We start from the raw sequence: 26371 nt of genomic DNA on the forward strand, positions 1-26371 counted from the left end.
GCAGTCACCATGGCAACGGGAGGCCTGAACATCTAAAAACTCAGACACGTACATTTAGACTGGCCCTTTGTTTTCCAGTTCTCACTGTAATTTGTGTATTTCTTCGTTTTCGCACTAATCCCGCGTTAGTTGAAAGTAAATATCCAGAAAGGTGTCAGACCATAAAAAAGTCTTAATAAAAATAGAAGTGGATACTTTCCAATATTGAACTCTAATATGGAGTGGTCCATATCATGTTCATATCATTATTATCAGTGTTTGTGGTTGATGGTTTGATTTGTGTTCATACCTGTGTATAAATCCATTAAACAAAATAAATGTGGTAAATCATAAAAAATGTATTTATTTAACTAAAATTGACTTTGTACAATACATCTTTTTTTCCATCCTTTTAGTTAAATTTGCCAAGTAATTGAATTAATTGGCAAATCAGTAATAGTTTTAGAAACATTTATTTTTTAAAATTTTGAACATATATTTTACAGAAAAAAAATATAAAAAGAAAGAGAAACATTTTTGTTCATAAATCACTGAATGGAAACTGTGATGAAGTTGCTTTTGCAGATATTTTCCATTTTTCTGGACCACATGATCTGCCTCAGAATAGAAGACAATTTAAGCATAAAGCTGACTACACAATGCTTTTGTAATTTGCCAAAAATTTTAATAGTATTTATTTATTTATTTTACAAATGTTGGAATCAAGATTAAATATTTCTAACAGACTTAATTCCAATTCTGTAGAATGAATCACCCAAGTACATTAAAAAATCTTATTTTATACACACAAATATGAAAACATAGCTGTTAATGTGTTCAGAAATGGAAAATCTAAATGTCTGCACCTTCAAGCAATTACTGCACTCACTGCTGCCGGAGCAGCTGGGAAGTCAAAGGTATATCAGTCTAAAGAAAGTCAGCACACCGTATGCACATGCATCCTCAGCTGGGCAGTGTGGGTGGGAGTTAAAGCAAATTAAAAACATTTAAAACACTTTAATTGAAGATCTCCTATCGACCGCCGCCCCCACACTCTTGCCCTGTAAATGTCACCAATCACCCTAACAATGGACCCCCTTCCTGTTGTCTAGAGCCTCTCCGGTTCAGTTCCATGCTCTGCATTTCTTTGTTACATGAAGACAAAGACTTTCAAGAGGATGAACCTTTTAGGTTTTATCATTACTTTGCAAATAAATCTAATTGCAAATGCAAGATCAGATCAGCGGTTCCTTATTTCCTTCATTTTCATGCTATGTTCTCTTTACAATCTTTATATTTTCAACGTAACAGGAACTAAATTGTTGACTAAGTCACGTTTGGATCAAATTTGCTTTGTCATAGAAATATGACAAACATAAAAGCCTTTTAGTTACACGTCATAAGAATCACTTCTGCCCTGAGGAAACACTGGATACAGCGATTTGTATCTTTTTCTATGGACCGCATCTGAGTCTGAAATAAAAAAGTGTTAAAAAAATGATTTTTTTCCTCCATATCTTTGTGGCCGAAAGTAAATAAGGAACAAAATTTTTTATTTTAAAAATAAAATAAAAAACAAATGAAAATACGATTCACTGACCGAATTGAAAATAATTATAATATAGAACAATGTGATCCAAGAAATCTATTAATCCTGCTTTGGAAAAACGCATATAACCGTTCTGTTAAACACAATTTAATTTGAATGCTAATAAAAGTGACGTTTATTTCGTACATTTCGCATTGTGTTGGACAAAATAAATATTAGTGGAGTTTGAGTGAATAACACCCGGGAAGAGTTTGTGTTTTCACCCGTGACCCGAAGATTTCATGTACATCCGGGTTATTCGGCAAACATCTGACGCAAGTTGCAGGAGGGTGGCTGTAACCGGCGACACACCCAAATCTTACTCGTTTAAACAAAAAGTAAATTTACAAGGCTTGTGGACATAAGTTTCCTCTTAATATGAATAAAAACAATTGTAACAGTAAAGACATTTTTAATCTTTAGTTGAATTGAACGACTAGAGTCGCCGTCTCTCATTCAACGGTTATGTTTTGCCCTCTAGTGGGCCTTGATGGGAAATGCAAACAATTGGGAACTTAAAAACATAAAGCATTATTTTAATTTGTAAAAAATAAAATCTATTACCACCTCCAAACTGTCTGCTAAAAGTTTACTTTCTCTAAATTATCGCTGGATAGTCATACTGCAGAATCTTCAGAAACTGCTCTATTAAAAAAATAAAAAGATTATATCTATTTTCTGAGCAAGAATATAAACAGGACAAAAGCAGGTGAAGAAACTGCTATTTAAACAGACTTTTAGCTAATTGTGGTTTTTTATATTTTACATATGTTTATTATTTGGGTTTGGTTTAAAAAAATATTTTTCTGGTTGCCATTTTCAATGCATCCTATGAAGAGGCTATCTTTATTTAGAAATATCTAACCCCACGCAATGGTTTGTCAATAATATTATGCCACAATCAAATAATAAACCTTAATGATTTTCAAAGACAAGGTAATTGATTGGATATTTTGTTTTAATAAAATCACAATGTGATCGAACAAGTGTTCAGAGATTAGATCTCCTACATTTTACAAAAACAAAAGTTCAGTAAAGGCCACGTAATGACTTTCCAGTGCAATCATACATTAGAAACATCACAAATTTGTTTTGAAAAAAGTCACTTTGAATTAAAAAGTCAAAATTACCAGAGGGGGAAAGTGCATTAAGTAACACCATTCTCATCAAGTATAAGGCATTTGGTTCATTTGCAGAAGCCATAAGTGCATCTTTTGGTCTTAAACAACATTATCAAGAAGGTCTGAAACAACTATTTGTAAACAAAGTAGATACTTACAGTCTAAAGTTTCCATCACGGGTTTAATACAGTCTATCTGAATTAAATAATTTACCTGTAAAAATACTAAGTTTTAGCATTTGTGTTCTAAAAAAAACACAAAACAAAGAAGTAAAATTGCACTTTGGTTGCTTTGGTTTCACCTGAGAAACTGCATAATAAACAGTACAAATCTCACAGGTTGTCATAAAAAACGGAAAAGTTCCCTTAGAGCTGTTATGGAAAAGAAAAAAATCTAAGACACATATTATGACATGACATTATGTCCAGAGGATATTTTATAATTTGGTTCTTTCAAAATAAGATGCTTTGAAAATGAAGAGTTAAAGTGTTTGGAGGGAGAAACCAACCTAACCAACCTGTATGCATGCAGGAGCTGAAACAGCAGTGCATGTGTTTTGCTATAAATACGAAGATACATTTCATAAATCCATTAGTTAAAGGGTTGGCTCATTTTAGTGCTCATGCCATGCAGACATGTGCATCACTACACAAAGACTAAAAAACAAGTTTCAGCTTTTTTCCCCTTAAAATTTGCTAATTTTAACTCATTTTCCCCCCCAAAACCCTTAAAGTATTTGGTTTTCCTTAGATTGGCTCTAATACTCAATTTTGTTCCACAATATTTCTCTGAATTTGTCTCTCCAACATCAACACAGGATCTTTCAGTTCACAGAAAAGAGATTTAATACATTTAGAGGTGATGTGGATGATGCTAATCTGTTGTTTTTTAGTGTTGCAGCTTGTATTAGAGGTGATGAACTGGTGTTGCCAAATGTTTTCTCAGATTATTATAAAATGGTATCAATTTGGAAAATTATAGAAAAAAAAAACACTGAAAAAAATACAAAAATGTCAAAGTTTTGTTTACCAGAATAGAAATGTTCCTGTTGAATCCTAATGATCAGTGCCAGATCAACACAGTCCTCGATGGATAAAGACATGGAGGTAGAGCTTTCTGTTTGAGCAAGACACTCTGTGGTTTGAACTTTTATCAGGAGATGGACTCCCCCCTCCTTTTCTGCTGTCGCACACCCTCCTCGTCCGGGTTGGCCCACGGCTGGATATCCGCTGTGCCCAGGAGCAAGTAAATGATGGCGCCGCCGAGATTGATCCCTGCAGCGACCCAGAAGACTTTCCTCCAGCCCGCCAGAGAGTGCTGCCAACCAGAGAGTATAGAAGCATGGAGCTTACAAGTGAAGAGCAAAACAGCTTGGGTGTCATTTAATGCAGCAACCAACGTAATGATTAACACAGAGACTAGTGAGGACAAACCTACAATTATTTAACAGAAGCAAGTAAATGACACAAATGCATCCATGCAGTTGAAGCCTGAAATTTTGGTCTTATCCTTTCATGAGACTCACATCTTCAGTAAAGTATCCTGTCACAATCGGCGCCAAGACACCTGGAATTGTCCCGAACGTGTTTGTAATTCCCAGAAGAAATCCTGCGTACCTGTCAGCATGAAGAAGAGAAATTTAAAACACGTGGTCACGGGTCGTTTCCTATTTAACTTATGGATGATCTGAAAAAAAAAACGTGTCCATTTACAGCAGCTACTTTGAAGTTCATCCTTCTGGTCTGGTTATTTGTGTGGTTTAAAACAAAACCACACAACAAGTTTAAAACAACAAGTTTGTTTTAACGTGAAAATCACAAGCAATTCAGATCTATTGTTTTGCCGTTTTATTTTTTGTTGTTGTTGGTCTTTTCAGATTTGAGTCACTGAAACCTGACACCAGGGCTGCATTGCAATGTGGTGGTTAGCACTGTAGCTGGGTTTGCTCTGTGTGACTCATCTGTGAACACCAAAATCACAGTTCATAGCTTTCTCAGTGACAAAATTACCCCTCAGTTGTGTGTTTTTCAGATAATAGATTAATGGATGGTTGACACCCACCGAGGAGCTATGTCTATTTGGTTGATGTAGACTCCAGGGGCGCTGGTCCCTCCTAGGGAAGAGGAGAGCGTGAAGAAGGTGACCGTGAGGATGTGGTCACAACCGGCATAGTTGACAGCCACGAGGAAAACTGCAGGCAGGACCAGACCTGCACAGAAGGGAGGTGGGAAATTTAGGGAGGTGCAAAGGCAAGGGGCCTTTTTTTTTTTTAAAATGTCTTTCACCTCAATCCTCTCTTCTTATGTCTCACTCTGTTCATACAGTACGACCATTTATCCATGTCAGATTTAAATAGATTAGGTGATAAAGTAAGGCTTATTTCTTTTATTTTATGGATTATTTTTTGAAGGCACTGTTTAATATTTTCCTCAAATAAAATTCCAGTTCATGTCAAGCCTCTCCTGAGTTCAACATTTGGTTTCCACAGCTTTGTCTTTCAAAAATGACGATAAAGTTTTCTGTAATCTGCTTGAGCTCAGCTTTTCTCCTCACTGGACTCATAAAGCAGACTGGACCATTACAGATAAAAGAGACAGTCAAACCATTAGATATTACATACATTCCTATTTATAAATAACTCAATACAAATGCTTAATTTTTCTAAACAACAACCTAATTCATAGCATTTTCAATGCCTTGACTCCTCTTTGGATATATTTTCCCAACATGGATGCAGAGAAGGCAACAAAACTATCTATCTATACATTACAAACCCATTCAGCCTGTAATGATTACCCTTGAATATGCCCAACTTAGAGAAATGTGAAGCAGGGCCTCCTTATAGACTCCAAAAGTAAAATAAATAAAATAGTGCTGCCAAAACGTCACAAATGAACAGATAAAGTAGTACTAGATCAAGTGGGAAAACTGAAAAAGATTTCTGTAAATCATTAACAGAGTTAACAGAGCATGCAGATGTGGATACACTTTACATAACACATTTAAAACTGTGTTTTAAATGTGTTATGTAAAGTTAAGTGTCCAATAGAGCAGGTTACTATTTACTTACATAAAAAAGAAAAAGTCAAAACGAAAAACATATAGATGCTCTGTATCTTTATAAAAAAAAAAAAAAAATCAAAAAACTGTCATTTAGATCATTTCCTCTTTCTGAAATAGAATGATTTTAAAAAGTGTTAACAATTTGAAGCCATTCAAGGGTTTGAAGGTCCTCTAATCACGTTTGCTGGATGTGCCCAGATCAGGGGTGACCCACAGAGCCCTGCTCCCCAGCTATGGAGCAATCTTCCTACAAATCTGAGCCAGAAATACTTTTTTTTATACTCATTGGTGGTATTTTCTTGATGTATTTTACTCTTTGCTTCAATTTAGGCTCTTTGTTTTCCAAATTAATTTAACACTTATGGAATTCTCTTCTTTACTAGTATTCTAAAGCACTGTAGTACGCATGGTGCTTTAGAATTAAAGTTTATTTATTCATTCAAGTGCCATTAAAGTTAATCAAACTAATATAAAACTGAGAGCATTTGCAGTGCAATCCAGTGTCATAGTTGTGGGTCATTGTTAGAAAAGTTGTGCTTTTGCAGTGTTTTTTTTTCTCTTCACACCTATGCAACAATTTTTGCTCTGAGCCTAAAGAAGTTAAAAAAGTGCTTGAAAATAATTTTTCTGCTTTCAGTTCCTTATTTCTATCTGCTTTGTGGATCAGTCACTCCACTGACTTCCATTCAAATCTAAAATTTGATGAATCTTCAAGGTTGTCCCCAAACACGACCCTCCATCCATCTCTGATCGTCACATTTCCTCTTTCCTCTTTTAGACCGTTTGACATTCTATCCTATCTTGTTCTGTCTAATTGTTTTTTTTGAGACACTAAAATGTTCCATTTCAACACACATTTTTTTTAGCCTCTTTTTCCTAAAGTTTGCTTTTTGTTAAAGTTTTTGCATCTCTTCTTTCCTCCAACATCACGATGGGTGGGCTGGCTCACCTGTGACGGTGAAGATCTTGCGAACGATGGTGACACTAAAGACCTTCCTCTCGATGAGGATGTCCGCTGCAACCGCCGACAGCAAGGAGACCACCAGGCTGCCGAGGTAAGGCAGCGCCGACAGGAAACCGTTCTGTCAAACACATTCACAGCAGTCATTTGGATGTCGGGTGGCAGAAATTCATTGTAAGTAGCATTGACGCAAACGGTTGAAAAAAAGTTTGTTTCTCATCTTATAGTGCTCACTCCAATCATTTTTTGATCTATTCTAAAAGCATTCCCAGTGGTCTTTTAATTATGATTACATCGTTTTCTAGGACATAGTTCTTGCAGAACACACACACACACACACACACATCACAGACCAAAAGTTTTCTTTATTTTAATGACTATGAAAATTGTAGATTGACACTGAAGGCATCAAAACTATGAATGAACACATGTAGAATTATATACTTAACAAAAAAGTGTCAAACAACTGAAAATGTGTCATATTCTAGGTTCTTTACCTTTTGCTTTTTATTACTGCTTTCCACACTCTTGGCCTTCTCTTGATGAGCTTCAACAGGTTCACCTGAAATGTTTTTTCACTTCACAGGTGTGCCCTGTCAGCTTTAATAAGTGTGATTTCTTGCCTTATAAATGTGGTTGGGACCATCAGTTGTGTTGTGCAGAAGTCAGGTGGATACAAAGCTGATAGTCCCACTGAATAGACTGTTAGAATTTGTATTATGGTACGAAAAAAACAGCTAAGTACAGAAAAACGAGTGGCCATCATTACTTTAAGAAGTGATGGTCAGTCAGTCAGAAAAATTGGGAAAACTTTGAGAGTGTCCCCAAGTGCAGTCACAAAAACCATCAAGCGCTACAAAGAAACTGGCTCACATGCGGACCGCCCCAGGAAAGGAAGACCAAGAGTCACCTATTCATCAGTCACCAGCCTCAGAAATGGCAGGTTAACATCAGCTCAGATTAGAGAGCAGGTCAATGGCACACAGAGTTCTAGCAGCAGACACATCTCTACAACATCTGTTAAAAGGAGACTGTGTGAATCAGGCTTTCGTGGTAAAATATCTGCTAGGAAACCACTGCTAAAGAAAGGCAACAAGCAGAAGAGACTTGTTTGGGCTAAAGAACACAAGGAATGGACATTAGACCAGTGGGAATCAAAGCTGGACTGCAAAGTGAAGGCAAAAGGGCCATTTCAGGTGACTACGTCTAGAAGCTCATCAAGCGAAGGCCAAGAGTGTGCAAAGCAGTAATCAAAACAAAAGGTGGCTACTATAAAGAACCTAGAATATGACATATTTTTAGTTGTTTCACACTTTTTTGTTATGTATATAATTCCAAGTGTTAATTCATAGTTTTGATGCCTTCAGTGTGACTCTACAATTTTCATAGTCATGAAAAAAAAAAATCTTTGAATGAGAAGGTGTGTCCAAACGTTTGGTCTGTAGTGTATATACATATAAAAGTTATAATTTACATATATATTTATATACGTCCTCCATCAGGAAAATGCCACAAAACATGTTAAAAACATCAAAAACACCATTTATATTGTGAATTATCTTCACTGTAATCATCCTTCATACTGTAAAAGAGTCTTAAAAGGCAACATGTTGTCTTATTAATGAAAATTTTCATGAAAACTTCGTTCAAAAAAGGCAGACTACATTGAAGACCCTGCAGATGATAAAACATTTATTTATATTAAAAACCTCTGCTTTAAAGACCCACTTCAATGAAAATAGTGTTTTTGATGTATTTTGTGCCATTTTTCTCTTGGAGTGCATATATAAAGAAAAGTATTTCTTTATTCAGATCGTGGTGAGCAGACAAAAACATTTCATTTATAAAAGATTGTAATAATGACAGAAAATACGCTGGACATTGGCTTTTTGGGGGGGGATTTTCCCTAAAAACAGCATAATCCTAATTAAAAGAGCACGGGAAACACTTTGAAAATAGATCAAAACATGATCCATGCCGATGCAACAAAACCACAACCTTACCGACTGTAGGTCAAAGTGCAGGATGTCGCTCATGTAGGTGGGCAAGGAGGTCAGCAGGGTGTAGAAGGCCCAGTTGGCGCTCATCTGTGTGAGGATGATGGCCCACAGGGGGACAGACAGCATCATGGACAGGAGGGGCAGAGTCCAGCCGTGACCTGTACCCTGCAGCCGCACGTCGAGTTAGAACAATCCAGCAACCAGAAAATAATATGATGGCATGGAAGTGAGTTCACAAACAACAAATCTAGGTCCTCTAATTCAGAGTTTTTCAGATTGTTTTGATCCTAAAATAAAAATAGGTCATCTTTGGTTGTTGCTTAGACTGGAACTTGTGACAAATCTAATAAGTGTTAGAAAGGAGAAATGAGAACAGGAAGTTTAATGAGGGAAGAAGAATAGCCATTCACTGCAGATGGAGGTGGACTAAACAGGATTGTTTTTATAAATTTTTAATCTGACCTAATGAAATCTTTATTTCTATAAGCAACGAGTGTAAAAAAAATGCATAACGTCAACAGAAAACAAATGCTTCACCTGAGGCCCGATAGAGTTTATAATGTAATCTCTTTCTTCATCGCTGATTCGGCGATGAGTACGAGGGTCATCTGACACGAACGCAAACCACAGGACGGCCCAGAAGCAACCCGCCCCCCCTGATGGAGAACAGAAGTCATTCAAAAGTGCTACTTTTCTTATAGGCAGAAGTGAAACCTGAATGCTGACCAAAAAAAAACATATTTCTTTGCGTTTTTTTTCTTCTTCCAGCTCACCGCAGATGTAGAAAACAGCAGGCCAGCCCAGCTGTTCGCAGATGTAACCTGTCAGTGGCAGAGCCAAAAAGGCCCCAAAGCTGGATCCGGATCCGGATAGGGTCGTGAGGCGGGAGCGTTCAAGAGGGGGAGCCCAGCGGGCCCACATTGCCATCATAGCTGGGAATGTCACGCCCTGCGGGAACATGGAGCAGTGAGCGCTCAGCCACACACCTCTTTGTTCAAACCCAAATAGAAATGTTTTTTTACATCACAAAAAGGATCAAAATTAAAAATATTTCCAAAACTCCAATTTTTGTTTGCATCCTCCTACCTCGCCGAAGCCCTCCAACGCTCGAAGCGCAAACAGCCAGTAGGACCCCCACTTAGCAGCCAGAGGGGTGAAGAGGGTGAGGACAGCTGTGCCCAGTACACCCAAACCAAGAAAGATACTCCCCCCATAGTGGCCAGCCAGGTAGCCCCCAGGAATCTGGGTGCACAGATAGCCGAAGAAGAAAGCCCCTAGCAGCCAGCCCTGAGTCTCTGAGTCCCAGGGGTACTGAGGGATCTACAGCGAGGACAAAAGGTCAGAGGAGGCCTCACATGGATCCACGCCGCAGTCCTGATCTGTGAGGACTTACCCCTGCTGGCTGCTGGAACGTCTGGCTGCCGTTCTCGGCCCCTGATGGCAGTGGACAGGCATGGATGACGGAGCTGTTCTTGGTCGCGTCGGGATCGGTGGTGTTTACCATGGCAACCATGGCTACGCTGAGATTGACGCGCAGGCCATAGACGACGGAGAAACCGAGGAACATGAGGATGGCGAGGTTGAGGCGGGCGGAGCAACACTGAGGAGGAACTGGACTGGACAACTGGACAACTGGAGGAACGGGACAAAAAGACACAACAAACCCTGATTCCAATTTGATTAACAGACCAAGTCACGACTCTTTTTTAATAACATCTAGAAAGTCTTCCTGGACAGACTCAGCTGTCTCACATCTAAGGTTAATTTCATTTCATTTTTTACACATATTTTGTTAGATTTTGTGTTCACTTTCAGACTTGTTTGACGCCGGTGATTCAAAAGTAAAGCATCAACCAAATGCACCTTTAGGACTACGTTCTGTTAAATTGTGCTTCATGGTGTACAAATGTAAAAAACAGTTAATGTTGGTTCCTCTTTTCAGATAGTCAAAAATAAACTCACTTCTGAGATCAGCAGTGAAAATGATTCATATCATTTATTTACAGCAAAAGTTTTTTATGATAGAACTAGAATTAAAAATCTGTTTTGATTTGAATTAATTCTTCTTTTAACCGTAGATTAACTACTTAGCATATTGACCTGGAGCTGCTTCACGATCGGAGCCTCATTAAAGTCCAATAAAAGAGGTGATCTTCTCCTTTGGTAGTTATTGTCAGAAATAACATGATATATAAATAAAAAAATTGCAAACTTACCCGGGTTATTCTTGATTAAGGGCTCCTCGTCCTCGCCGCTCTCAGAAGGCGGCGAGTTGATGGAGTAGCCATTTGGCAGCGACATGGCAAGGGAGAGGATTCAGAGTGTGAAGGGATGTCAGTAAACCATGGCGCTCAAAAGCTCTGAGAACAGTATAAACACAGATATTTGAAAGTGACCTTTAATACAGAGGAGACAGATCTTATAAATAAATATGTCCCGATCAGATGAACTATTCACAGAAATGTGCTTTGGTAATTCCTCATAATATTTGAACCCACAAAAGTCACGGATGCTCAAAGTTGCTCCAACATGAGGACGATAACCTGAAAAGACATAAAGATCACATGACCACAAGAAAAGAATACACTTTTTTTTAAATATGAATTTTGCCTTTGAACTACATTTTATTACAACATATGTGAATCTGAATAAAAAATAAAAACTTTTCTTCTTTGGTGGAGTCACACTTTTATCAAGAGGGAAATGAATTAGAGAATATCATCAGCTTTGAACTTTAAACACCTTTTTACAGAACTCAGAAATGAAGAGAAAAACTTTTTTTTTTTAAAAATCAGAAAAATGACTTGTTCCTTAAAACAATTTGATGTGTCCAAATGTGAAACGTCAGTCAGTTTCATGCTTCAACATGGTTTATATATGAAACTAAGCTTTTTTACTCAAAAACATTTTAAAGCCCATATTGGCTGTTTCTGTGAGTAATCATATGGCTTTAATAAAAGAATCTCATTCAGAGCAACATCAAAGCTTCAGTGCAACAAGAAACAACTTTTTAGGAAATGACGACACCATTGGAGAAGTTAAAGTTGAATAATGGTGTAAGAGCTGCTCTGTCAAAAGATGTAGCAGGAGGTAAAGTCCCTTTGATTTAAAAGCCTTCATCACCAGTAAATGAGATCAACCTGTCATGAGACTACCTTGTCTACAGGAATAAACTGCGTACTGGTTGTGGAAGCAGAACAATGTCTGTGCATTCAGCGCAGTTAAAACAGCCAGCTAGACACCCAGAAGTCCTTCTTAAGACAGCATTAGTGGTCAAGGTAGCTGCCGCTGGTACAGGTGGACAAGCATAACACGTTTTTAGCAAAACTCCGCCCAGAATCAGCTTTTTCCCCTCATACACATATTAAAGCTGCTATATCCTTCTTGACAACCTAATTTCCCCACCAAACAGATGAATCAACAGCTTGCACAGGTTCCTCATTTTTAAGTTCCAGAATAGTTAGAAATATTTTTGTGACACACATATCAGAAGTGCAGTGTCTACATAAGCCTCCTGCTCTAAAGCCCAGGTAAATCTTTATCATATGGGGTTACTCATCATGAGCACCCAAAACTCCCCAGGCAGCACCTTTGATTCCCATTGTGCATCCTTATTTTTGCTACACTTGAAGTTTTAAATTGATTATTGGCCGTTTGGCATCTAGATAAGGTCATTTAAAGGCACATGATCATGCAGGTGTCTTTGCTTTTAGTTTAAATCAATCGCTATAGGAGGAAACTGAACACATTCTGCCCCTTCTGCAGGTCGGGGCAAGTGTGAGGGTGATATGATGTTCCTTCACAACAACAATCCTTATGATATAGAACTGTCATTTCCTGTCCAAAGATATTGGGTTAACTCTAGATTAATGACAATTTTACAACAAAATAAAATGAAAAACATTTGTTCAGATTAAAATCTGGGCTCAATTTTAATTAAATAAAAATAACATATAATTTAAAAATTATGTTTTTGGGGGAAAAAAACTTGTGTCAGAAAAGTAGGGTGAAAAAATTTATCCAAGATTTGTAACTAAAAAACAAAAAAGTCTGTCAGTATATACACCACTAAGAAATGTTTTATTTCCCTTCCCATTTTTTTCTTTAAAATATATGTTTTGTTGGATGACCATAGTCAACTAAATGTTGAGTATTTACACCGGAGTAGTAGGAAATAACACGGACATTAATAGAAAGCCCGAAACCGTCTTAAAACCGGGGGTTAGTGCAGTTTGAATCATTACTAAAGCTACATCCTGGTTGTACTAAAAAGCGCGACTGATTACTTATAGCGTGTAGTAACCATAGATTAAGTCAGACATACCTTTGGAGAGCTTGAAACACGACTCTTCATGTACTTGTCTGGAAGTGAAGGCACATTCTCCTTCTCTGCCGGTGTAACTAAAACAACCTGAGCCGCTGTTGTTTTTTACGCTGCTACTCGAAAGCGGTCATATGACCGGCATGAGAACACTGACTTAAAAACAGCTGGAAAAACTGTGCAGCAATGAGTTATATCAATAGAAGAGACACGCCCGCTTGGGAAGCCTGGCCGACGGTGGCGGAGCGCGACGCCATCTTTGTGAGGTCGACGGCGCCCAAATGACAATGATTTTACATGCCTTTGGTGGCATCTAAGTAGCTTTTATATATATATATATATATATATATATATATATATATATATATATATATATATATATATATATATATATATATATATATATATATATATATATATATATATATATATATATATATATATATATATATAAACAGGCAGCCTTAAATGCTCAAACTAAAATTGAAAAATGCATAATTGCAGGACTCCTTAGAACTAAAAAAATTATTACAAAGAATTTTTAAAAATAATTTTTAAACATGTAGAGGTTTTAGACCTCTTTGACATGTAATTTAAATTATTTAGAAAAGCCCAACAATAAATATAATAATAATAATAATAAATAATAACAATATATAAATAATAAGTCAATAATTATAATAATAATAGTAAATCAATAGTAATTCAATAATAATAATAATAAATGATAAGAATAAATCAATATAAGTCAACAATAATTCAAAAAGTCAATAACAGATTATCCCTTAAAAAACAGAAGAAAAACAATAGATTTACTAATTCATGAGAGTGATCAATTTGTGTAACACAGATGGTATTGTGTCGGGTTTCAAGCCAACAGTCTGGCCTCTTATCAAAATCTGTTTCCTCAAAATGTTTTGAACATATCCAGACTGTATTGTTAGTTGGTACCACAGTGATCCATCTGGGTTAGCTCTTTAATCCTAAGTCTGAATCCATTGGAAACCTGCAAGAAAAGTTCAGTCACTCAGTCAGAAATGTATAAATCTATATTACTATAATAGCCTAGTCCTAGTATAGTGTATACAGGTTTAACAAAATAAAATGTACATTTATGTTGACAGCAAATTATACGTACATCGTCACTACATGTTTATAATAGCCCTGCAGGATCATGCATGTCAACATGTGTACTATTAAAAATAAAAAATGTATTATTAAAAAAACCATGTGTACCATTAATGAAGCCCCTGCAGCATTTAAAGAAAAAAAATGATAATACTTACCTGTGAAATGTTATGCCTTCCTCCTTCGTGGACTAATCTCTTCGATTTTGGCAGTTGAAACCCGCACAATGAACTGGCACTTAGCAAAAAATGTGTTCACATGCATGCACTGCAGCAGTGACTTGACCTCACCAAGATGGCGGTGCTCTCCTCTTGTGAGGAATCACGTGATGTCTCCTCTAGCGATATAACTCATTGGAGTGCGATGGTTTATAACGACCAGTAACGATGGTTTATAAATCTAACAAGGATAATGGTTATGACCTGGTTTTTGACTGACACGTGACGAAGGTTTGAACTCCTCTCACTTTTGTGTTGCCAGTTTGGACTTGAAAATCATATATATATATAAAAAAACAAACCAGAATTGTGGTGTGGAAAAAATATGTCTTCAGCTAGCATGAATAACAAAAACATTCGTTTACTGTTTTACAATGAGATTGCCACAAAATCCCATGTTATCTCTTACTGGAATAAGTTTGGTTGCAGAGTTCAGTGGGGAAAAGTTTGGTCTTTGCCCCAAAAATATTTCTTCACCAATAAAATTAAAGACATTTCTTTCAAAATGATTCATAATTATTCATTTTACCCAGTGAAACACTTTTTTAAAAAGATCTGCACATAAATAGTTCATTATGCCATTCCTCACCAGAAACCGCGCCTCATCTTTTTTTGGTATTGCACTTTTAATCAAATATTTTGGAAAGATTTGGCTCATTTTATAACAACCCATCTATGAGAATACTATAAATTATTCTACGAACATATTGTTTTTGGATATTTTATTCAAGGGAGATTTAATGCAGAGATAATTTATAACTTACTAATAAATATGGCTAAATATTTCATTCACAAGTGTAAATAGGCCAACATAAAATTAGAATTTTATGTTTTTCAAAAAGAAAGAATTCTGTATGTAAATGGTGTTGAATCCTGCACTAACAAAAAACCTGTTAGAACAGTTAAAACATGGCCACTTTTCAGACTTTAACAGAATCATTTACCATCAATATTTTTGTTTTATTTTATTCTTTTCTTTTAACCCGTTTTTATATTGCTATTACTATTATGTTTTTGACATTTTTGTTCATTTTCCTGGCAAATGTCAACAAATTGTCATTTGAACATAGTGTGGAGTGTCAATTTTTGATGTTTTGTATGTGGAATATTTGTTAATAAAGTTTATTTGAAAAAAAGAAAAAAAAAGATAATGGCCAGCGGTAAAAATATTTTTCGGTTTGTTTGTTTTATAAAAAAATATAATTTATTAATATATTTTTTAATCACTATCATTATTTTATTATGTATAAAGTTTATTTTTTAATTATTATTCATTCTTTTTGTTTCATTTCCGCATTTTCCTGTCGTTATGGTAACATACCACCTGTTTGTAGATGGAAGCTAACAAACAAAGCAGTTGCTAAAACTTTGTTATCCCTGCTAACAAGTGCACGCATTTAAGCCAGTATTTATTTTACGGCTGTTATAGCATTATGGCAAGCTACAGAGTAAGTTTTTTTTGTAGACCATTGTGTTTTATGTTTCAGCACTAGCATTTGCTTAAAAAATTGGAGAATATGTAGCCCCCTGCTGCTAGCACGCTAACTAGCTTCGTGTGCTATGGTCTGCTATGCCGTTTCCTGCTGTGAGCACACAACTGTCAGTTGAAATTAGTTTTTTTAATGTTCAAATGTGGCCTTTTATATGTTTTTTTGCGTTTGTTGGTGTGTGAAATGTGTTTTATCTCGTGTTTCAGGCACCAGAATCCAAACGAGAGCAGTTTCGAAGATATCTTGAGAAATCAGGAGTGCTGGACACCCTGACAAGCAGTAAGTAGTGTGCTCTTACTAGTGTGTTTTTTTTACCACTTTTGGCTTACATTATTGCATACTAACAATGTTGTCTTTGTGTCTGTTTTGCAGTTTTAGTGGCACTTTATGAAGAACCCGAGAAGCCTAACAACGCTCTTGAGTATCCTATGTAGTTGATGTTTACTAACACAGTTATCCTGTACAACCTTTTTTATTGGAGTCTGGGAAATAACAACCTACATCTTTTTAAATATAGTATTTAAAAAGTATTTAAAGTATGTGGAAAATATGTATCAAATAATAGGTTTATCCTAAATCAGCATGGAAGTATGAATTATTATGTCTTTTTGGCGTAAAATTAAATTTAACAGATTCTGAAAGTATTTATTTTATTCATTTAACAGCTTTTGTTGTTTGCAGTTATTTTTAAATAATCATATAAAAGAACAAAATTGTTGCACGAGTGAAAAACTTGGAGTTAAGCTAATAATGCAACTAACTAAAAGCTATTACATTTTAAAAAATTGATTTTAATTAACGTATTCCAAATTAGTTGTAATATTACTGGAATATTCCACTTTATATTGTAGCTTAAAGAAGCACAACACATTTTGGGCTCAAATTTGATTGTACAATAAGATGAACCAAGCCAATCTTTAAAAAGTACATCTGTTTTGAAAAACTTTTACCAACATTTACAATTAATATTTTAAAAAGTCTTTGATGTAATTCAGTTTATTTTGAAAATCTCACAAAATACTCTTGAAAAGATAGAACTTTATATGGAAAATTACAAACTGGGTTTCTATTAAACATGAATCAGACAGTGGTTAGGACCACACCTCTCAGTAAGAAGGTCCTGGTTTGATTCCCGCCTGTGACCTGTTTTCGTGTTTTCTCCTGGCACTCCAGCGTCCTTCTGCAGTCCAAAAACATACTTTGTTGGTTACCTGGCATCTCTAAATTGCGCCCTAGGTGTCAGTGTGAGTGTGTGACCCTGCAACAGACTGGCAACCTGTTCAGGGTGTACCCCACCTTCGCCCTACAGTTGCCAGGACAGGCTCTGGTGACCCTGTGACCTCAAAAGGGATTCAGTGGGTTAAGAAGATGGATGAATTCAAAAGATCACCCCAATTCAAGTGTGATGGTAACAGTAAGATAACGGTCATTTTATTGCAACCACTGTTACCAGCAATCTCTGACTGGAAGAATAAGATGTTTTTGGGTTTATAGCGGCAAATTATAGGAGCACATCATGTGTAAAACTCCTGACAGCAAGGTTTATAGTTTCTATGCTTGGATAATGGTAGATGCATGAAAAGGTAACCTAAGTGTTGCATTAAAAATGTACAAGAATACCTACACTTCTGTCAGGCTGCTTTTGTTTTCTTCACTTTTACTTTACTTTAACTATTTTTTAATAATCATTTTTTTAAGGATTACATACTTTTTTTAATCATATGGAATCCAAAACACATCAAGTCTTGTTGCACAGCAAAGCTAAAATGTTTCTGCAGACGCATGTTAACCAGTCTGGTTGTTGGGGGAAAAGTTTAGGTGCGGGTCTAGCCTTCGATCCCCCGTTAGACCCTTAACCAGCATCACAGCTTCATCAAGCTTCAGCTCGGGGCGGCTGGTCCAGAGCCAGCAGATGCTGAGGCCCTGCGGATGGAGCTAGCTGATCTCCAGCAGAAGTGTAACCTGCTCATGAAGGAAAACGAAGAGCTACGGAACAAGGTGAGGCCCCTCTCTCTTACACAGTGACTGTGAGTTGCTCCTACTCATGACCTTTAACCCTTGGTTTCATTTTTCAGCTGATGCAGTTTGAGACGTCGCCTGCTGAAGGGGACGGAGAGTAGCGTCACCTTTGCTTTTTTTGGGGGTGAAAAAAAGTTATCCAACACTGGCCTTTTTGTATAAAATGTAAATGTTTATTAAGTAATAATGGATGAAGAGTGACCGCAGAATCACTGTCATTTTTTGTTGTTTGACAAGCAAATTTGCTCCTGAATAAATTTTTTTCCCCAGCATCTCTTGATGATCTGATTTCTTAACAGATAAAACACAAATCTGATGACATTCAAAACACATTTGAAACTTTTTAAAGGACATATTTCAACCTCATGACTCGATATCTAGTTGAAACAGAATTTTTGATATCAACAAAACTTGAGAAAAGAGAGGAATTGTTCAATTTTTTTTTTGTCTACATGATGTTGGGTTTCTTCAGATGGTTTTGATGATGGGAAATGTTTCTGTTAACTAGCCTAAAAGATCAATCCAAGTTTGGTAATTCTCCCCACTGGTTAGCAAGGCATGAAACTCCTAGAATCCAAACAAAACGAAGCCCTTCTTGTTCCCTCAATGCGGCAGGAAAAAAAAGTTACTGGGGGGTCAAGAGGCTAATCTCTACAGCAGTATATGACAAAGGCTTTTTGTGTTCGTTTTGATGTCTTTAAGATGGTGGTAGGTAAACCTGCTGGTTGCAGGTCATCAGCAGCCATCATATCTGTAAGTCAGTGGGGGCTCGTCTACTACTGCCGCTGCTCGCCGCAGACACTCGGCGGTTTGGGGAGGATGCTGTGGGGCTGTTGCTCTCTCGGCTGTGTCGGGACACGGAGCTCAGCTCCCCTGTGGAGTCCGGGCTCTGGGGTCGGCTTTGCCTCTTCGTATCTGATCTGGAGAGCACCCTGGAGCGGGGGCCGCTGCAGCTGCCACGCAGCTTCATGCTGCTGTTTCCCTGGTAGGAGTCCCCGCTGTCTGAGCAGTTCCCCTCCACCACCGTGGAGCAGTTCCACGGTGGACTGACCCTCCTCGACTTCCTCACTATGCCCGACAGGGCGGGGCAGGAGGAGGTGTCCACCGCCGGCAGGGTGGGGTACTCTGAGCTCCCACACTCCATGTCATCGTGGTGGGGGGACCTGGCCTCCTCCGCTTCGCCCTGCTTGTCTGCAGCAGGGGAGCGGGTCTCACTGCTGGTGTTGTTGGAGTTGCTGTTCTGCTCCATCCGGCTCAGTGCTCCCTCCTTGACATCCTTGTGGCAGTCTGGCTTCCCACCAGGGTCCCCCTGAATGGGGACAAAAGCGGAGGAGGCACTGAGGAGGGGGTAGTTGGGTCCGTTGCCCTGCTTCTCCAGCAGTAGGGTGTATCCACTGGGCGCTGTGGGGATCGTAGTCTTCCGTCCCACTGAAGTCCCAACACAAACCTGATGCACAACTGAGTTTTTCTTGGATTTGCTCACGTAGTAATCATCCAGGTCGTCCTTCAGGTGGGGGTAGTAGTTCAGGATGCCTTTTTTGATCTTCTTGAAGGCCAGATGAATGATCTCCAGGAGGCTGAGGAACAGGGAGATGCAGGCGATGGCTTGCATAAACATCATGAAGACGGTTTTCTCTGTGGGCCTGGAGACAAAGCAGTCCACCATGTTTGGACAAGGCTCTCGTTCGCACTTGTACAGAGTGTTTAGGCGGTGTCCGTACAGGATGTACTGACCCGTCATGAAGCTGACCTCCACCACCGAGCGGGTCACGATGTGAGCCACATAGGTGCAGAGCAGGGAGCCCCTCAGAGGAGCTTTGTTGAGCTTCCCCTGTTCCAGCTGCTTCATCTCCTTCTCAATCCTCCTCTTCACCTCCACCAGCTCTGTGTCCACGCCCTCCAATTCCCGGCGAAGGGCCACTTTCTTGCAGTGGCGCTCTTTCTCCAGAGCACGCAGCTGGTAAATGGCGTGACCCATGTAGACCAGGGAGGGCGAGGAAACAAAAATCACCTGGAGAACCCAGTAGCGGATGAGGGAGATGGGGAAGGCCTGGTCGTAGCAGACGTTGCGGCAGCCGGGCTGCTCTGTGTTGCAGATGAAGTCTGACTGCTCGTCGTTCCACACGTCCTCCGCCGCCACGCCCAGCACCAGCATCCGGAATATAAACAGGATGGTGAGCCAGATCTTGCCAACCATGGTGGAGTGGATATGCACCTCCTCCAAGATCCCACCAAGGAAGTTCCAGTCTCCCATTTTTTTACATAGGCAGGGCTGAAATCAATACAAAGACAGGATTCCTCACCAATAAAATGAAATAAACTCCGACAAGCGTTCAGGGTGTCCCAAACCAGCATTTGAAGCGCCACCCTCAAGGTTATTTGTGAAGGTGGCAAAAGTGTCACATGTAATGCAATTTTAATTTACCAACGCACATCAAAGCAAGCAAGGAAATCAAAATTTTGATCTATCTATCTATCTATCTATCTATCTATCTATCTATCTATCTATCTATCTATCTATCTATCTATCTATCTATCTATCTAAACCTGTGTGCACACACACATATATATTACATATATACTTATATATACAGTTCTAAAAGAAAATGAGATTTAGGTATCTAAAAAGCATTTTTGGACATCAAAAATGCTTTTTTATTGCCCAGAATCCAGGAAAATTATGCAATGACTATTTTGACTAAACACCTGAACAAAATATTTGCATTATTACAGTCTAGTTTTGAAATTATGAAACCTATTTTTTTTAAATGGAAAGATCTCTAAAGTTGCATTTAATCTGCTTATGTATTTATGTAATCATGCAACTGATTGTTTTGGTCAAAGCTGTTCAATATTTGCCAATTTAAAGTATAGTTTTAAGTATTCCTTCATAAATATTCAGTGAGGTCATGCTGAGTTCAAGAAGGCAGAGTTACTCCTTTGGTTCATGTTTTCCAAAGAACACCAGAATCTAGAAGCCCAAACTGTAATCTGATTACTCAAACAGATTAGTTTTTAGAACAGCTAAATTTAAATCTTAGGAGCTGAAACTGGACAAGGGTGTTAAGTTCTCTGCAGTTTTCTGAGTGGAAATGGAAAAAAAAAGAAGTCTCACCTTTTAACTTGGATATGAAACCAAACAACAATGGCATCTTTTCTCTCCTCTCTCTGACCCTCACAAAGGTTTCAGCCGCACTGTTGGTTCTAAATCCAACATAAACAAATGATCCCAGTTGGCTCTGGTTGCTCTCCACTTATTGGCAGCGAAACACCAGAACAATCGATGCTGTGGCCCCGCTCTGCTGCCATTTCCCTCGCAGCACTGTGGATGGACCCTTCCAACCAGTCATTAGAGGTGAAATGTGCAGCCATCTGCTCAGTTTGATGCTTCTTTTTAGTGGTTGAACCCAAAAGACCTCAAACTTGTTTGATCATCGGAGGTGCGGCATGCACCATGGATGAACTGGTGCACTGGGTTGACTTCTCTGAGAGAATTTGGTACCAAAGATTACCTCGGACATAAATAAGAGTGAAACAGTCATCTCACAGATCATAACTTACTTTGTAGCTTTAATCTTCAGATATTAAATTGAAATCTAGTTAAATATGTGACAAGTGTACCATAACTTCCTACAACACTCGTGTCAAAAGCCTGATTCTTCCTTTAATGGTCAAAACTGCAAGTTTATTCAAACTGTTTAAACTGATTTTATGAAATGTTACACTAATGAGTGAGATTCGATTTTATTTTTAACATGACCTCATCTGAACCTTTAAATATTGTCCAAGCATCTTTATGAGAGGCTCATAGATGTGAACCAGATCCATGAAAGTTGGAATGAACTGAACCAGGAAGCACCAACTCCCGTTTCCTTTTCCGTGCTGATTTTGTAAGCACTCCAGTGACTGATCTAATTACAGCCAGCGTTCTGAACTTCCAGGCTGCTCTTCTGATGCATCTTTCCAATACGCCGATCAATGGGACACGTCCGATTTTACACATGGCCGCCTCTTTTCTGCGATTTTAATTTCAGTTGTTCCTCCCGGCTGCAGTTCCATTAACAGGAAATCAATGGAGCGACTGGACTGACCGCACTCCTGTTTCCATTCAGATGCAGAGCGTGGATCCACCTCCGCTCCCAAAACAAGCCGCCCGAAGAAGAGAATCTTTGATCGGTCCGCATTTAACCTGATGTTGGTGAGCACAAACTGAAGCCACACCCACTTTCTGTTATGGAACCATACTAGTTTATTACTCAAAATAACAGCTCGTTTCTACCAAAGTTTGAGATTTACGAGAATAAAACATGCAATTACGGGGAAAAAAAACCATCAGCACTTAAACATTTTTGCTTCTCTGAGAACAAACATTTGTGACTAAACTGCAAGGAAAAAAAATGCTGTTGGAAAAGATCACCACAAAAACAGTTCTAACAGTTTCTTAACACTTGAAGGTCACAGCATACTCTGCATTTTAGCTCCTGATCTCATTTAGAGCACCCAACAACTGTTTAGGCCTTTTTTGTTGTTCAGATCAAATCAATCTAGGTATTTTTAAAGGTCTGATAGGTGAGCAATTGATAGGTGTGTTAAAGAGAAATTTCTTAAAATACTGAGTCCTTTAAAAAAAAAAAAAAAGTTTGGAAATGAAAAGAGTTGGAAAATAAACTCAAATGTATCAAAACAGAAATAGGAGTAACAGTACATTAAAAAAGGACTCTTGGCATGACACCAAAGTACAGAGAAACAAAACAAAAAAAACAAGCCAGGAAGCAGCGCTGATTTGAAAATGGAGCTGCAGGAACAAGCTGTCGACAGTTGCTTCAGAGGGCATCATCTGGGTTAGCGCCCACCGGTTTTGCGACCAGCCCAGGACCGGGAGCGAGAACGTGAGCGTGATCTCGACATGGACCGAGACCGGGAGTGGGAGGGGGTCTGCACCCGTCTCACTTCTTCTTCGATGTAATGGGAGGCAGAAGCTTGATTGATGTTTTCGTGAGGGGATGCAGATCCTTGGCGTGATCTAGACCTCTCTCTGGACTCTCTCCGAGGTTTGTGCTTGTATCTGAAAATACAGACGACACAAAGCAGAAGTTTTTAGTCATTATTATACTGAAGCACCAATTTTTATGATGAAAGTTTCAATTAAGGTCTTGGGAGGAATCCCAACATTACATAAAAAAACAGAACCACAGCGAAACAAACTACATAATGTATTTGATGAAACTGTTGGAGTGAAGTATTGTACCTGTCTTCCTCGCGACTCCTGCTTCTTCCTCTTGGATACATTCGTCCACGGGTCCTTAAGAAATCAAATTTATTTTTCTTACCACTTCAATGGCAACCGAGTCAAGGGAAAAAAAGCCACCAAGAGGAAAACTTACTCTTTAGGAGACTCTGATCGTCTGCGCCTGCGATCATAAGACGGACTGCGGGACCGGTATCGCTCATAGCGCTCGTATCGCTCATATCTGTCGTAGCTGCGGCTGCGTGACCGTCTGCGTCGGCTATCTCGGTCGTAGTCGTCATATCGAGATGATCGGCCCGGGGAACGCCTCTCTTTTGTTTTCATCTGATTGGGTGCTGCAAGAAAACAAAACGCTAGTTTAAATACAAATAACCCCCCAAAAAATTATTCATACATGCCACAGGGATCGGTGATTAGACTACCTAAGAGAAAAAAAAAAACTAAAAACTACTAAAACTGTTGAAAAAGCAGAGAAAAAAACCCCACAGGATGGAGTATGATGTCTGAGAAAGCAATTCTGGATCAAGATCAAAGCATTTTTTAAACATCTGATGGAACGAATAAATAAATAAATTCAGGGTTCACTTACTCTTCCGGTCACCCTGGGCAAACTGGATCTCAATCTGTCGGCCACAAACCCACTTTCTGTCCAAGCTGTGAAGAGCATCTTCTGCATCTCGCACATCCTCAAACATGCTGATCGGTTAAGGGTTTTGTAGGTTCTCTTTTGTTGATCACTCACACAAATTCAACTTTCTTTTTAAAAAGTATACACCCATTTAAACTTTTTTTTTTTAAAGCTAAAAAGCAGCAAGTGTGGAAAAACAGCACATAACACAAACACGCTCAGTGCATTTTCGTAGCGATAAAAGATGAAGCAGGGTTTTCAAATGAACAATTTGTCCATGGCATCAGGACAAAAAACAAACATTAGTATTTGATTAAATTGCTTTGACCAGAATTAAAATGTCAATGTCACACGTAAAGCTGATTTTTGGGGTCTTTCGTCAAATTTGTAGATTTGTCTTGGGAGGATACAAAATAATTCAGACATGTTACCTTTACCCATGCTTGACTCTGAACTTCATCTTGATCTTTACACGCTTTAATCGACTCCCAGAGAGACTTGGGTTTTCTGCTTGCTTTTCCTCTTAAACCTCTTTTCTTTTCCCCATTTCTTTGCCGCCATTTCCAAGCTTTGTCTTGGTTCCCTTTTCCTCTTGGCGCTTTACTTTCTCTTTTCAATCTTTTCCCTCCCTCTGTTCCTGCGGGTCTGTGTCACTTGTCTTTACAGCTACTCTACATGGGTCTTTGTAACTCTTTGTGGCTGGTTCCACAACTGGATGCTTTTACATTTTCTGAAGCAATAACAGAAAAATATGTGTGTTAGATATTTAATCAAAAGGAAATAAAAAAAAAAACAAGACAAATGTCAGAAAGGTGCATCTTTTCTGCTAAAATGTGACAAGAGTGAGTGTTAGAAGGAGTACACAGAGTCCAAACTCTTTGGGAAAGGATATTGAATGTATGCAAATCCTCTTGGTTGGCGTGTATAGAAGTCAAGTGGGATGTAGACATCTACTATTGGCCCATAGCGGCCAAACTCACGCCGTAAATCCTCAGGCCTGAACATCGTAAATACACGGGTGACTCAACTGACCATCATGGCAAATTTGCCGATAGAGCATCTACAACAAAGAACTGCTGCCAAAAGGGACAGTTCAACCCCAAACAGCGTATCTAAGGTGTTTTCAGCCACAAAGAAGTTTACTGAACTTGACATGTGGTTCTGAAGCAAATGTTTACAATCTATAAACTGCCATCTTTAATGCGAAAATGTTTTTGTTTTTTTAAATATAGAGCAAGACATTACTGAAAAGTCTGATCAATCAAACAAAACAAACCTAATCTTAAAAAATAGTATGTATACACATTTCTATGCAAACATTTGATGTTCAAGAATCGTATAGATATAGAACAGTATTAAGTCGGATTTTGTGTATTTAATACTTTAGTGTATGTAAAATACAAAACTACAGAGATGATCACAGGATAAAAATAAGGAAAATATAATCATCAACAATTTAAAAAAAGAACCCCACCCCTTTCTGCTAGCTTGTTGTTTGGGTCAACTGTCCCTTTAAGAAACATTAGTATTTCATCTACCCATTAATAGTAATACCCAAGAGCATAGGTAGAACCATAAAAAAAGAAAAAGGCATCTGAAAAATTCATTGATCAAACAATGCAGAACATGCAGATTGACACAGGCAGCCAAACAGAACATATTTGATAAGGAGAAAACATGTTTTGACTTTAAAAAAATGTGTTTTCGTACAATCCATTGAAATAGGCATTTTTCCTTTTAATTTGGTCAGTTTTCTTTTCAACACTGTTGCAGGTGTAAAAATAATACAATAATGTGACTATGATGCGTACATTAACATATACATTTAAAAAAAGGTAAAGTACTTTTAGATTAGGTTTTATCTTTTAAAATATGTAATTAATTACAGTATGCACTACTAAAGACAGTTTACACGTTTCAAGTACTACACAAAAAAGGAACAGTTATAATATGCAAATATTTAAATTAATGGAGACTATTCAAAGTTGGGAACACAATGAAACCATTGTTCGCAATTTATTAACATAACGAACTTTAAAACAAAAATATTCATTAATATACTTGCTTAAGGTTTTTTAACATAAAAATAGGGTATTCTCCAAGTAGGAAGTCTATTCAAGACTAACATTACTAAGCGTCGCCGTCCGTGTTTAGTCTGCGTCAGTTTAGCATTAACGTAAAAACTATTGAAAGGAAAAAAAAGGTACTTGGTTAGATAATAACATACAGTGAACAATTAAACACAAACATTGGCTATCCTCGTAAAATAGCATTAGCTAGAGTTTTTCATTGAAGCGGGGCTCGAAATTAGTAGTCGTTTCCCCGCGGCCTACAGGCGCGAGGCCGACGCGCTAAGCTAGGCTAACTCGGCCTGCTGACGTTAACAAAACCGGATCGGAGGGAAAACCGTGAGACCTGCGCAGAACTCACCTGGACTCATCGGAGATGTTCCGGACAAACAAAGACGTGTTTGGAGGCCTCATGTATCTGGCCATACAGCGACACACTCAACAGAAGGAAACGGTTTCGACACGATGCCTGCTAGGGGGTAAAAACACTACACGCATGCGCACTTAGAAGGCGCCTTTTGATCTTTTCTTCGCATGG

General features: G+C 38.2%; 4 protein-coding genes across 5 annotated transcripts; 1 reads left to right on the top strand and 3 right to left on the bottom strand.

Moving 5' to 3' along the window:
• Window positions 1-2507: 2507 nt before the first annotated feature.
• LOC101158781 (sialin) lies at window positions 2508-13252 on the bottom strand. Its single transcript, XM_011481018.3, has 12 exons — window positions 13037-13252; window positions 11211-11255; window positions 10929-11072; window positions 10106-10344; window positions 9799-10032; window positions 9486-9660; window positions 9250-9368; window positions 8716-8877; window positions 6701-6833; window positions 4750-4897; window positions 4214-4304; window positions 2508-4005 (listed from the first exon to the last, which is right to left on the bottom strand). The coding sequence occupies exons 3-12, from the start codon at window positions 11011-11013 to the stop codon at window positions 3841-3843; spliced, it is 1551 nt and encodes a 516-aa protein (XP_011479320.1). The 5' UTR covers window positions 11014-11072; window positions 11211-11255; window positions 13037-13252; the 3' UTR covers window positions 2508-3840.
• A 2429-nt stretch (window positions 13253-15681) lies between these two features.
• On the top strand, window positions 15682-18160 carry LOC101171593 (c-Myc-binding protein). 2 transcript variants are annotated; one of them, XM_004074081.3, is made up of 5 exons: window positions 15682-15827; window positions 16076-16148; window positions 16242-16290; window positions 17738-17867; window positions 17945-18160. In XM_004074081.3, exons 1-5 carry the CDS (start codon window positions 15813-15815, stop codon window positions 17987-17989), a joined length of 312 nt encoding a protein of 103 aa, XP_004074129.1. In that variant the 5' UTR covers window positions 15682-15812; the 3' UTR covers window positions 17990-18160. The 2 variants fall into 2 exon arrangements, with proteins under 2 accessions (XP_004074129.1, XP_020562848.1); XM_020707189.2 differs by lacking the exon at window positions 15682-15827 and adding an exon at window positions 15859-15978.
• Window positions 18161-18266: 106 nt separating this feature from the next.
• On the bottom strand, window positions 18267-22028 carry LOC105355105 (gap junction alpha-9 protein-like). The gene is made up of 2 exons (XM_011481021.3): window positions 21004-22028; window positions 18267-20160 (listed from the first exon to the last, which is right to left on the bottom strand). The coding sequence occupies exon 2, from the start codon at window positions 20140-20142 to the stop codon at window positions 18634-18636; it is 1509 nt and encodes a 502-aa protein (XP_011479323.1). The 5' UTR covers window positions 20143-20160; window positions 21004-22028; the 3' UTR covers window positions 18267-18633.
• An 88-nt stretch (window positions 22029-22116) lies between these two features.
• On the bottom strand, window positions 22117-26347 carry srsf10 (serine and arginine rich splicing factor 10). The gene is made up of 6 exons (XM_011481022.3): window positions 26195-26347; window positions 24657-24761; window positions 23726-23829; window positions 23273-23471; window positions 23137-23190; window positions 22117-22953 (listed from the first exon to the last, which is right to left on the bottom strand). The coding sequence occupies exons 1-6, from the start codon at window positions 26257-26259 to the stop codon at window positions 22731-22733; spliced, it is 750 nt and encodes a 249-aa protein (XP_011479324.2). The 5' UTR covers window positions 26260-26347; the 3' UTR covers window positions 22117-22730.
• Window positions 26348-26371: the final 24 nt, after the last annotated feature.

The sequence above is a fragment of the Oryzias latipes genome, chromosome 11 (assembly GCF_002234675.1).
Source record: "Oryzias latipes chromosome 11, ASM223467v1".
NCBI classification, from domain to species: Eukaryota; Metazoa; Chordata; class Actinopteri; order Beloniformes; family Adrianichthyidae; genus Oryzias; species Oryzias latipes.